The sequence below is a fragment of the Podarcis filfolensis genome, assembly GCF_964270895.1.
Source record: "Podarcis filfolensis genome assembly, chromosome: 1".
NCBI classification, from domain to species: domain Eukaryota; kingdom Metazoa; phylum Chordata; class Lepidosauria; order Squamata; family Lacertidae; genus Podarcis; species Podarcis filfolensis.
The window spans coordinates 19,442,706-19,454,819 of NC_139604.1; the positions used below are offsets into that span (position 1 = coordinate 19,442,706).

Sequence of the window (12,114 nt, forward strand, 5' to 3'; positions counted from 1 at the left end):
CAGGAGAAAGGCCTCTGATTTCTTAGTAAAGGTGTATTTAAACACCTTTTTTAATTCATTATATATCTTCTCCCAAAAGGCCTTCACTCTAGGGCAGGTCCACCAGAGGTGAAAAAATGTTCCTTCATTTTCCTTACATTTCCAACATTTGCTATCAGACGAATGGTATATTTTAGCCAGTTTAACAGGGGTCATGTACCATCTATACATCATTTTCATCACATTTTCCTTCAACGCATTACATGCAGTGAAGTTCAGCCCAGAGGTCTACTAAGTTATGGATATAGAATGGTTTCTCAATGGCATTCCCAGCTGTTGAATGCTGTAGCACTGTGAACTAGCTTTCAGAAGTCAGATGTGAGGCAGGTTCTGTGCTGCTTCCAACAAAATATTAAAAATACCATAAAGCATCAGACGTTAAAAAACTTCCCTAACCAGGGCTGCCTTCAGATGTCTTGTTAAAAGTCAGATAGTTGTTTATTTCCTTGAAGTTTTCATGTACCATGTGCAAATTCCTTCTGAAACGCTCCATTTGTCGACAAGGTGTGTATTTGCTGCGTTGCAAATATTTGATGCGGCAGTGAGAATGCTAACTTTAATAATTATTTGCATTCGGGCAAATCAGTGCTGCTCTCCTCTCCTTAGCCAACATCAGCTGTGCTTTGAAAGAAAACGCCCCTGAACTGAACAAAGGTTCAACACTGATCGCTTCCCACAGGTGTATGAAACACAGGATTGCAATACAATCTCTTAAGGGAACCTCTGGTGAATGAAGCTAGAGGAAATCACCACAACAGCAGTTTGGTTTCACTAGAGCAAATCACTTCATACCCATAATAGGATATTGTGGTTTATTAACAATTCCAAGGGTTACAGCCTGTGTTATTACTACTCAGAGTAGATGCCTTGAGATTAATGGACATGACCAACTTAGGTCTGTTAATTTCAGTGGGCATTACTTACTTGGAGACAACCTCATGTGTTTTCTTGAAGGTTCATAATGAAGTTTGACTCATTCAGAATCAGTTGGGTAACTGTGCAGTCAGCAAATTCAATACACTGAAGCATCCAACTCTTAGAGTAGCTTCAGTTTTTAGCTTGTTTTTAGTTGTGACCTATGTTTAGGTTAGTCAACCTTGCAAATTATTTTTTAAGATTCATTGCGGTGCAAAAGTCTTCTTCTTCTTTGGCGATCACTCGAAGCCGAGTAAGATTGTCTTCCACAAACACCGTTTTAACAGTGAGTCTGTAAGTGACTGTGGAGGCCAATTCTGGATCCACACGTCCTTCCACAGTGGGGGCATAGGTTTCTGGGCGGGAGTTGATCACGGTGAGGGTTTGCCAAGCGAGCCTTCCTCTTAGTACATTTCTCCGTTTCATCCTGAGTTTGAGTGTCTTCAGAGCCCATGACACCTTTGGTAAAGGCTGTTCTCCAACTGAAGCGCTCACAGGCCAGTGTTTCCCAGTTGTCAGTGTTTATACTACATTTTTTTAGATTTGCCTTGAGACAGTCTTTAAACCTCCTTTGTTGACCACCGGCATTACGCTTTCCATTTTTAAGCTCGGAATAGAGTAGTCGCTTTGGAAGACGATAATCAGGCATCCATACAATGTCACCAGTCCAACGAAGTATATACATATTATCTCTAGATACATATCATTACTTTAGATTGGATGCTCAAGGTATATTCCAGCAAACATTGCAAGCGGTAATTGGGAATTTGGTTATGCAGAGGTGCCAGCAGGATTTTCTGGGCCCAGTACACTGTATGTAGATCGGGGCCTCTGACCCACTTGCAAAAGACAACACAGATTTGTATAAAAATTGTATTTCCTTTGTGTCATATGCATCTTTTGCAGTTGGAGGGCTCCAAAATAAATCAGAGGCCACACATGCAATAAAATGTCTTGCAGACAGAATGCAAAGAGGTGAAGCTGTTCCCATACAATGGAACCTCAGAAGTCGAACGTAATACGTTTCAGAAGGACGTTCGACTTCCAAAACATTCAAATTCTGAGGCGCCGTTTCCGATGGCTGACAGCTAGGCTTTTTGCAGATCGGAAGCTGCGTCGGATGTTCGGGTTCCAAGGAACATTCGAAAACCGAAACATTTACTTCCGGGTTTTCGACATTCGGGAGCTGAAATGTTTGGGAATGGAGCTGTTCAAAAACCGAGGTTCCACTGTAATTGTATTTTCATGCTAGAAAAAGCTTAGCTTGTTGAATTCTTCATGAGTGCTTGGTATTTGGCTTCTGTCTAAGTCTTTTTGCGAAGTTTTCACATTTTGCATTTGCCATTGTGGAGGGGGTGGGATTCTTTAACATCCACCCACACTTACTGTTTATTATTTGCTGATATTTAATTTTATTGTGTACTCTTACATTCTAATGGATTATTGAATATTGCTTTATTTGATATAAGTTGTTTATTTTAGAGTTTTTTATTATTGTATTTTATTTTTGAATGGGATCAGATTATTAATAAAGGGTGTGATCTTTGTTGTCTCTTTAGCTTGCAATCCACCTTGTGTGTAGTAATATACAAAGGCGGTACACCAATTAAAAGTGAAATGAAATGAAACCTTCTGCCAGTGCAGGAAATCCACTACTGTAACATCCCAATAGGTGGGATTATTTGTTTCCAGGGCATAGTCTGAAGGTGCATGAGGCTTCCACCTGGCTGAAAATTACCGTATTTTTTTGCTCTATAAGACTCACTTTTTCCCTCCTAAAAGGTAATGGGAAATGTGTGTGCGTCTTATGGGGTGAATGCAGGCTGTGCAGCTATCACAGAAGCCAGAACAGCAAGAGGGGCTGCTTCTTTCACTGCACTTGAGATTCAGAATATTTTTTTTCTTGTTTTCCTCCTCCAAAAACTAGGTGCGTCTTGTGGTCTGGTGCGTCTTATAGAGCGAAAAATACGTTAAGTTGGTCCAGGTCTGCTCAGTGTCCAGGTGAGAATCAGCCTGGGAACCACATATGCCTTGGGTTCCACAATAGAAGAAAAATGGAATATAAATGTAAGAAAACTGTAAAAGCTACAGCTTTAAAAAAAAACAACTCTGGAGAGTTTGAGCTTTTAGGGAAAGCGCTGCGTATGAATTTCCTGGCAGTACTCCAGATTATCTTTGCTGAGTGACCTGGGAAAATTAACCACGTCTTTGCTCTCCTTCTCTCCAGGTTGCCTTTGTCCCTCTTTCCCTGTGGGGTAAAGAAGAAGAAAGTGGGTGGAGATGCCTCTTCAGGGAAGGGAAGACCGCCAAGAAGCCTAAACCCATCACCTTCTAACTACTGCTGTCTCTAGGGAGACAGGTCAGTAGCTTTGCCTTGCTGCTGCCCTCTTATCCCACCCAGGCTGAGGCCACGACAACATGGGCTTCTAGATAACTTTCTCTTCTCTGTGGCCAAGTTGGAAACCCTCAACCTGCGGCTGCCGTTTACTTGTGGAGTATCCTGGACCAGAGAACAAGGAGTTAAGGTTGCTCCCAGTCCTCTCTTGCATTTGCCTCACAATCTTATATGTGTGTCTACTTGGAAGTAAGCCCTACTGAGTTCCACTGTCAAGTAAAGTATGCAGACGATTGCAAGCTCAGACTGCAATGCTGTACACACTTATGGTAACTGGGACTTCCTTTGCGGTAGACATGCATAGGACTGCACTGTTACTTGTCTGGGCTCTTGATGTTCTCTTAATTATTATTTTTTAATTCCTGCTGTGTCTCTTTTCCTGCTTTTGTGTAATATTGAGCAAATATTTGGCCTTGCTGTACCTGTGTATCTCCCAAAGACGGAAAACAAATTTGTGAAATAAATATATAGCATTGTGATCTTCTAAGGCCTTTAAAAAATAATTTTAAAAAGCAATTAATTTTGACCCTATTTAAGAGGAGTGGAATGCACTTATTTTCCAAAACTAACTGAACAAATGATTGCCACCCTGAGGTATTCTGTCTCATTTGATTTGGTCCAAAGCCCAGACACCCACTTCACACACACACACACACACCCAATACACACCAATTCATCCTATTTTACAAGGCTATCCTATGTACTAAGTCCCACTATGTACTAAGTCCCACTGACCTCAGTGGGTTTTATTTCTGAATAGGCAGGTATAGAATTGCACTGTAAGACTGCAAACTTATCCATACTTCCTTGGGAGTAAATCCCACTGAAACTGGTGCGCTCACTTTGGAGGAAACAGATCATATTTAGCTGTGCTTTTCTACAACATGGAATCCCGGTTTCATCCAAGCAACACCTGCAGCCAAAACTTCTCCAGAAGCCGTTTGAAGGACGCCCATTCATTCCATGATCATTCAGAAACATTGCGTGAGGCTCTTTAATTTCAGGGTTGTGGGTTTGAGCCCCAGGTTGGGTCAAAATGCTTCCTGCATTGCAGAGGGTTGAACTTAGATGACCCTCGTTGTCCGTTCCAACTCTGCAATTCTATAATATAGCAGACCCTCCAAGCGTCCCTATTTTCCAAGGACAGGCCTGGATTTACAGAAAGCTGCCCCGGTTTCTGATTTGATCCCAGAATGTCCCACTTTTTCATCGTCCCCATTTTCATCAGAGAATTGGTGGAGCGTATGGAGTTATGTGAAGGGACGCGGGTGGCACTGTGGTCTAAACCACAGAGCCTAGGGCTTGCTGATTGGAAGGTGGGCAGTTTGAATCCCCGCAACAGGGTGAGCTCCCATTGCTCGCTCTCTGCTCCTGCCAACCTAGCAGTTCAAAAGCATGTCAAAGCGCAAGTAGATAAATAGGTACCGCTCCGGCGGGAAGGTAAACAGTGTTTCCATGCGCTGCTCTGGTTTCCCCAGAAGCGGCTTAGTCATGCTGGCCACATGACCTGGAAAAACTGTCTGCGGACAAACACCGGCTCCCTCAGCCAGTAAATAAGATGAGCGCCTCAACCCCAGAGTCGTCCGTGACTGGACCTAACGGTCAGGGGGCCCTTTACTTTTATGGAGTTATGTGACCCCCAAACCAAAGAGATCAGTAGCTATACAACCTTTAGAAGACATCTGAAGGCAACCTTGTACAGTGGTACAGCAGGTTAAGAACTTAATTCATTCCGGAGGTCCGTTCTTAAGCTGAAACTGTTCTTAACCTGAAGCACCACTTTAGCTAATGGGGCCTCCTGCTGCCACCACGCCGCCAGAACACGATTTCTGTTCTCATCCTGAAGCAAAGTTCTTAACCCGAGGTAATATTTCTGGGTTAGTGGAGTATGTAACCTGAAGCGTATGTAACCTGAGGTACCACTGCATAGGGAAGTTTTTATATGTCAGATGGGTGGGGTACAATTATAATTGAACAGGATGTCCCTATTTTCACCAGAGAAATGTTGGAGGGTATATGATATAGGGCGTATAACTTTTCAAATACTAATACTGTGTTGTCTGGTTGCTGGGATTGTGGATAAAAGGCCTTTTTTTGCGCAGGAGGGCAGGCAGCATCGACCTCTCCTTTTCCTCTTCCCACGTCTGCCCGCATCTCCGGAGTATCGATTCCGATTAAGCAGTTACAAGTCACCAGGCAAGGATGGGCCGTGGCTGCCCCCGCTATGCGGTGGGTGCCTGCATTCGTCCTCAGGGAGGCGGAGGCCCGACGGGGAGGCTGGGTGGAGAGGGAGGGGGCTTCACCTTCTCCCCGGGACTCCATATGGAGCCGTGGGAGAGGGGCTCGGCCCTTTAATCCCTTCAAAGGCACCGATGCCTTTGGAGGCCCTGCAAAACTCTTTGGAAGTCTTTGGAGAGGCCACGGGTTGTGTTTGTACGGGGAGGCCAGATAAAGATCTCTCTGTGCGGGGCGTTTAAAAAAAAAAAGAAAAGGTTTCAGTGGCAACGCGAAGACAATGGCATCCAACCCGCTGCTGGGCGGGATCGGGTTACCTGTGGGGAAGTGGGAGAAAGGCCAGCTCGAGGGGGAGGCGCAGGGCCACGCGGACCCCCCACCACCGACCCACCCCTCCTTCCCTGGGAAGCCCGCCTTGGCACGTGGCCAAGTATCAGATGGATCTCCCCAGTCAAAGGATCTCGCTTGGGATCTCCCGAGGCCGGATAGACCCAACAGCTCTCAAGCAGACGCCCAGGAAGTTGCATACGACGGCCAAACTTTTGAAGGCCCCCCTCCCCCCCCCCCAAAAAAAGCATTGGTGATTTTAAACTACTTCTCTCTCTCTCTCTGTGCGCCCGATCAGAAGTGTCAGGTTTTTAAGCGATCCAGGATCGAGTAGAGAAAAGGCAGCCCAAAATCATCACCAGGTTGCTCGTTCTGGGCTTCGTTTGCAGAGAGAGGCTGGAAAAGGCTTTGGAGCATCACTTCTTTCCTTGGCAAATATAAAGACAAGCGCGCTCAGGTTCTGAGAAAGTGTTTGGAAGAAGGGGCTCCGGAGCATTTGGCCGGGAATGGTTCGCAAGCTTATGTAGTTCTGCTTGCAGCCTGAACATACCACCTGGGAAGCGCAAGACCCAGTGCAACTTTCAAATTGCGTTGCATTTCACGTCGACTCCCCCGCCGCTGCCGCAAGTGCCCCCCCCCGGGGGGGTGTCCCAGGAGATGGTAAAGGAGCTGTAATTGAACGTGTTTCAGCTGAGGGTAGTACTATAAGAAACAGGTCTGTTAAAGTTTGGTCGGATTTCCTACTCCTAAGAGCTGTTCAGAACTCAACTTATATTTTGGAGTTCTTGCCAGAAAGCACATCACCTGCATAGAAAATACCTGCATAGAAAATAGCACATCACCTGCATAGAAAATAGGAATTTCTTCCCCCAAAGGTATTCATTAAACCAAATTCATACCATTGGGGGGGGGAGAGAGAATGGGGAAAAACCCAACAATTTTGGTCTTGCACTCCCAGTTTTTAACAAGGGGAGCACTCATGCTGGTTGCAGCATAACAAAGCGTTGGCAAAGCCCCGATTCCAGAAGAGCAAAGGAACGGGCGCAAAATGATATATTTGCTGATTGTTCCTGTTCTCGCTTGTATTCTCCAGAAAATCAGGCCCCACAAAGTGTAAGAACTTTTCCTTTCGGGCTGCGACTTGCCAACGCGCTCAAAAGTTATTTACAAATAAGTGAACTTTTTAAGTCATTTGGCGACAATAAAACTATTGGCAAACGATATACAGTAGTCGAACAGGGAAACCCGGGGTTGATGTAACTGAAGATTACGAAGAAGTATTGTCCCTTTTAGGGGTCTGCTACAAATCCTTAATCTTAATATACTTTTTCTTTTCTTTTTTGAGGGATGGGAAGCTGGGGGTTGGGCGGGGTTGAGATGCGATGTCTTGCACGTCGAGTGAGAGGGGTCTCCAGGCGGTAAAGGACCCTTTGATCAAGAAAATCCAATTATTTGTGTATATACATTTCCCACATAGTGATTACTTCATTAATTGTCCCGCCTTTATCTCCTCCCTTCCCATCCCCCCTAATAATCAGCTCTTTTATCCAGACCAACAAACACACCATAGGAGCTTTGTGGATTCAAAGGATTTGCTTTCGCTTCTGAAAGAGCCGCTATTCTTTGATGATTGGGTAGCGGCAAACTTCAAAGCCATAAATCTTCCTTCTGACTGGCTGGCGGCCCAGCAAAGTCCTTATCAAATTCTTGGAGGTGATCCTGGCGCAGGCAGACAGTCCGCGGAGATCGCGCTGAGCCGGGGCTGCCTGCCTAGTGGAGGGGGGTGCAGAAGGCGAGGAAATCTGAAAGTGGGTGGGTGGGTGGGAGAAGGAAGGAAACTGGGCAGCTTTCCGGCTTCCCCCTGGCGACTCCATGCCGCGGCGTCGCCCCCCTGGCCTCGCCTGGCCCCGGACGCGGTAGCCATGGCCGCCGTGGCCGTCCTTCGGAACGACTCTCTGCAAGCGTTTCTTCAGGTCAGTCGCCCCGTCGAGCCGGGAGGTGGAAGGGAGGGGAAAGGGGTGCGTAAAAAGAAAGACCAGAAAAACTGGGCGCATCTTTTTGAACATCCAGGCGCAAGGAGGCAGAGAGGAGGGAGGGGATGCCTTTGCTGGGGGACTCCCCAAAGTTGAAGGATCGCTGTGCGCCCCTTCTGGGGAAGTGAGCTGTAAGGTGCTACTCCCATACCCGTTTGGGTTTATGATGCTGATGAAGTAGAAATGTTGAGAGGCTTCTGGGTTGGCGAAGAAACTTCTTGGCTTGGGAATACGCGCCTAGCGCTCGCTCGAGGGACTGGCTGCCCTGGAATCGGAGGAAAAAGTTTTCTCTCTCCGGTTACAGCCAAGCCTCGCAAGGAGGGCGACGCTGGAGGGGACGGGGGAAGGGCGAGGTTTGCTTCCTCGCTGCGGGAAGCTGCATCCCCGGGGTGGCACCGGTTTCAAAGGGGAGGAAGTGGGGTCGCAGCGTTTGGCGGGGGGCTGATCGAGGCAGACTCCAGCCCGCCCCCTCTCTGAAGTTTCCTGGGAAACTTCCCCGCCCACGTGCTGGGCAAGCGGTGCCGCTGCTGAACTTTGGGGGAGAGGCCGCTGGGGAGCCAGAAGGCGGCCGGTGCCCGCTTGTTGGTGGGCGGGGAGGCAGCTGGGCGACGGGCGACTAACGACGTGTCTCCCGCAGGACCGCACTCCGAGCGCCTCCCCCGACGTGGCCAAGCACTCGCCGCTGGCTTTACTGGCCGCCACCTGTAGCCGCATCGGGCAGCCCGGCGCATCGGGCCCGCCGTCGGACTTCCTGCAGGTGTCCTACGAGGCCAGCTTGGGCTCTCCGTCCAGGATCTTCCACCCGTGGAGCAGCGACATGCCGGCGCACTCGCCGGGCGGCCTGCCGCCGCCGCCCAGCCTGGGCCTCACCCCGCAGCCGGCCTTCGGCAGCGCCCACGAGCTGCCGCTGACGCCGCCGGCCGACCCGTCGTACCCCTACGAGTTCTCGCCCGTCAAGATGCTGCCGCCGCCGCCGCCCTCCATGGGCGCGCTGTCGTCCAGCTGCGCTCCGCCGCCCGCCGCCTATGTGCCCTACGCCGCCCAAGCGGCCCTGCCGCCGGGCTACTCCAACCTGCTGGCCCCGCCGCCGCCGGCGCCCCAGCTCTCGCCGGCGCCCGAGGACATCCCTTGGTGGAGCATCCAGCAGGCGACGCCCGGCGCGGGCGGCTGCGCGCACCGCTTCGCGGGAAACCTGCAGCGCGGCCTGGTCTTGGCGCCGTCGGAGCTGGCGCAGTACCAGACGCAGCTAGCCGCGCTGCTGCACCCTAAGGCGCCCCTGGCGGCCACGGCCAGGAGGTGCCGGCGCTGCCGCTGCCCCAACTGCCAGGCGGCGGCGGCTGGAGGAGGTGGAGGCTCCGACGGGGCGGCCTCCTCCGAGCCGGGCAAGAAGAAGCAGCACGTGTGCCACATCCCCGGCTGCGGGAAGGTGTACGGCAAGACGTCGCACCTCAAGGCGCACCTGCGCTGGCACACGGGCGAGCGGCCCTTCGTCTGCAACTGGCTCTTCTGCGGCAAGAGCTTCACGCGCTCCGACGAGCTGCAGAGGCACCTGCGGACTCACACCGGCGAGAAGCGCTTCGGCTGCGCCGAGTGCGGCAAGCGCTTCATGCGCAGCGACCACCTGGCCAAGCACGTCAAGACGCACCAGAACAAGCGCCTCAAGGCCGCCGCCGCGCCGGGACACGGACACGCGTGTGCCACCGTCAAAAGGGAGGAGCCCAGGGACATGTGACAACCTGCGCCTGAGCGGCCCTCCCACGCCCGCTCCCTGGGCCTGCGCCTGGGTTTCCCTCTCCAGATCCACCTTGCAGATCTTAGAGGCCTGGGAGAGTCTGGGGAACTCCACTTTTGCGGAGATTTCTGGGAGGAGGACTTGAACCCAGGACCCACCCTTGAAAATCTGGGCGGCCTGGAAAAGGGGGGGGACACAAAAACACCTCCTTTGAACATAGCTGCCTGTATTCCGTGAGCTTGGAGCAGTTGTTGGTGCATCATCTCATATCGGAATCGAGGCCCATGTGACGCTGCTGGCTACGGGATCCCAGGCCTCAGGGGACTAGATGCAGGATGTGATCCTTGCCTTGGGAGCAGAAGTGGTCAGGTGAATCCTGGCTCTCATCTTAACAAGATTTGGAACTCTGGGGGTCGGAGATGTCTGTTTACGTCAACCCGCCCTGTGGATTTATTTGATTTCTACGTTTTTGCTCCTGGTACTCCCAGTTCCGGTCACCTGTGAGGATCCCCCCAAAGGATCAGGACTTACAGTGCCAACTGTTTGCAACAATTCCTCAGACTAGAGGGCATAACCTCAGACACACCCACACCCAAAATACCATTTTGGAAACATCTGGTCAAAGTGGGCTGGATTACGGTTTTAAATAAAAACAACTGCAGCGTTAGCCTGTCTGTGGAGGGCCTGGCTCCTTTCATTATTATAATTTTATGCCTTTCTTTGGGGGAAAGGCCAACCTTTTGTGTACAGCTTATTTAATAGCTTTGTTTGAATTTTAAAAATGTTTTCCCCCCTCCCCCTCCTTGTTCTTGGCTCCATGTGGGGGCTATAGCATGAGATGTGTCTGTAAAGCAACCTGCAACTGCAGCGTGATAATAAATACATTAACTCTGGGGTCATATGGAGAAGACCCAACTGAGTTTGTTTCATTTGATCTTTTTTGTTTTGTTTTGTTTCTGTTTTAAGGGGTTTTTCGGCCCAAACAAACAAATCCTCTTTTATTTGGTCAACACTCCCCGGAGTAATTTGTATCTCGTTATTCGATTTTCCCAGCTTTTGCAACTGATCCCTCGCGTTTCCCCATTGTGATCGGGGTGTAGGGTAGGGCTTGACTTCCTTGTGGCTCCATTCATTATTTCTGGAAGCTCTCACTGATCAGAGATTATGACATTCAAATAGAGCAGGAGAGGACGATGTCTATTAGTTGCATCTAGCAATAGAAGCAAGAGTTGTAGTATTCCAAAAGGGAGAAACATGCAAACTATGATCACAGTCGTTTCTTTAGAAAAAGTGTACACAAGGGCTGCAATCCTATATACACTTAACCTGAGAGTAAACTCCACTCAGTGGGGCTTACTTCTGAGTAGATGTGCATGGGATTTCTCTGTCCGTCTTATTAAAACAGGACTTCTATGGGAACTATCAAACAAAAGTTTTTTTTTTAGTATCTTTAACCTTCATTGAATTTGGTGGGACTTGGATTTCAGATAGGGAATGCTCAATAATGTTTACAACCTGCATATGACTACTGGATGTGTGCAAAAGAGCACATAGCAGTTTGTCAAACACCCATTTCAACAATTTCGTGTGTCTTTTAGGTTTCACCTACTAAAACCACTGTTCACATTTCATTGCTATACAGACAAACCATTCAATTCAATGGGGCATCTGAATAGATACATAGAGGATTGTTCTCTTGATGTCTTAGTGCAGCCCTTCAGAAGCAAGCCCTTTTGGGTTCAGTGGGACTTAACTCCCAGATAAGTGTGTGATAAAGTATTGCAGCATCAACCTCTTTTAAAGGCTGCATGTTTTATTTCTGCATTCTAAACATTTATCAAAGAAGTGATGCTGTGAAATGTGTTAGCTCACTGGCAGAACTGAATTCTGTGTATTTGCAGAAATATAAATACTGTACAACACTAACATTCCATATTCTTGAAAAAAATACTTTGTCAGCTACCTTCTAAAATTAAGAATTTGCTGCAATTACATGCATACTCATTTATAACTCGGGGTAATCCATGCTGAGTTTTCTGAAGCAATTATTTGCATCATTAATTTTAGAGTTGATTTGTACTATACTTTGGAAAGTTTTACTGATACAAACTTTAAAGTGAATTGTTTTAGGGTTGGACTGTTATTAGAAATTTCCACCTGAAGTGGACCTATGTAACTGTAATTTAATATACGGTGTGTTTTTAAATCTAAATTATGTGGTCACATTTTAAGGGTCAGTATGAAGCTGGATTGATGGTCTACCCCAAGTTATGAATTGGAAGCAGCAGTCAATTCAAACAATTTATCAGGAATACTGTTGTCAAATCGAGTTTCTGGATTTGCATTTATTTGCAACTGCACATCTTAAAAATCGCATTCTATAGATGTAATTAGTGATTATAACTTTTACAGATCTGCTTTCAGGGATTAATTATTAA

The 12,114-nt window shown here is 48.2% G+C and overlaps 2 protein-coding genes across 2 annotated transcripts in view; both read left to right on the forward strand.

The window, feature by feature from the left end:
* MYO3B (myosin IIIB) overlaps positions 1-3,828 on the forward strand; it is a 299,815-nt gene extending 295,987 nt beyond the window's left edge. Inside the window, exon 37 of the mRNA XM_083626396.1 lies at positions 3,182-3,828. The gene's annotated coding sequence lies outside the window, so the exon portion shown is untranslated. The remainder of the gene's footprint in view (positions 1-3,181) is intronic.
* Positions 3,829-7,161: 3,333 nt separating this feature from the next.
* On the forward strand, positions 7,162-10,595 carry SP5 (Sp5 transcription factor). Its single transcript, XM_083576104.1, has 2 exons — positions 7,162-7,884; positions 8,582-10,595. Exons 1-2 carry the CDS (start codon positions 7,294-7,296, stop codon positions 9,674-9,676), a joined length of 1,686 nt encoding a protein of 561 aa, XP_083432230.1. The 5' UTR covers positions 7,162-7,293; the 3' UTR covers positions 9,677-10,595.
* Positions 10,596-12,114: the final 1,519 nt, after the last annotated feature.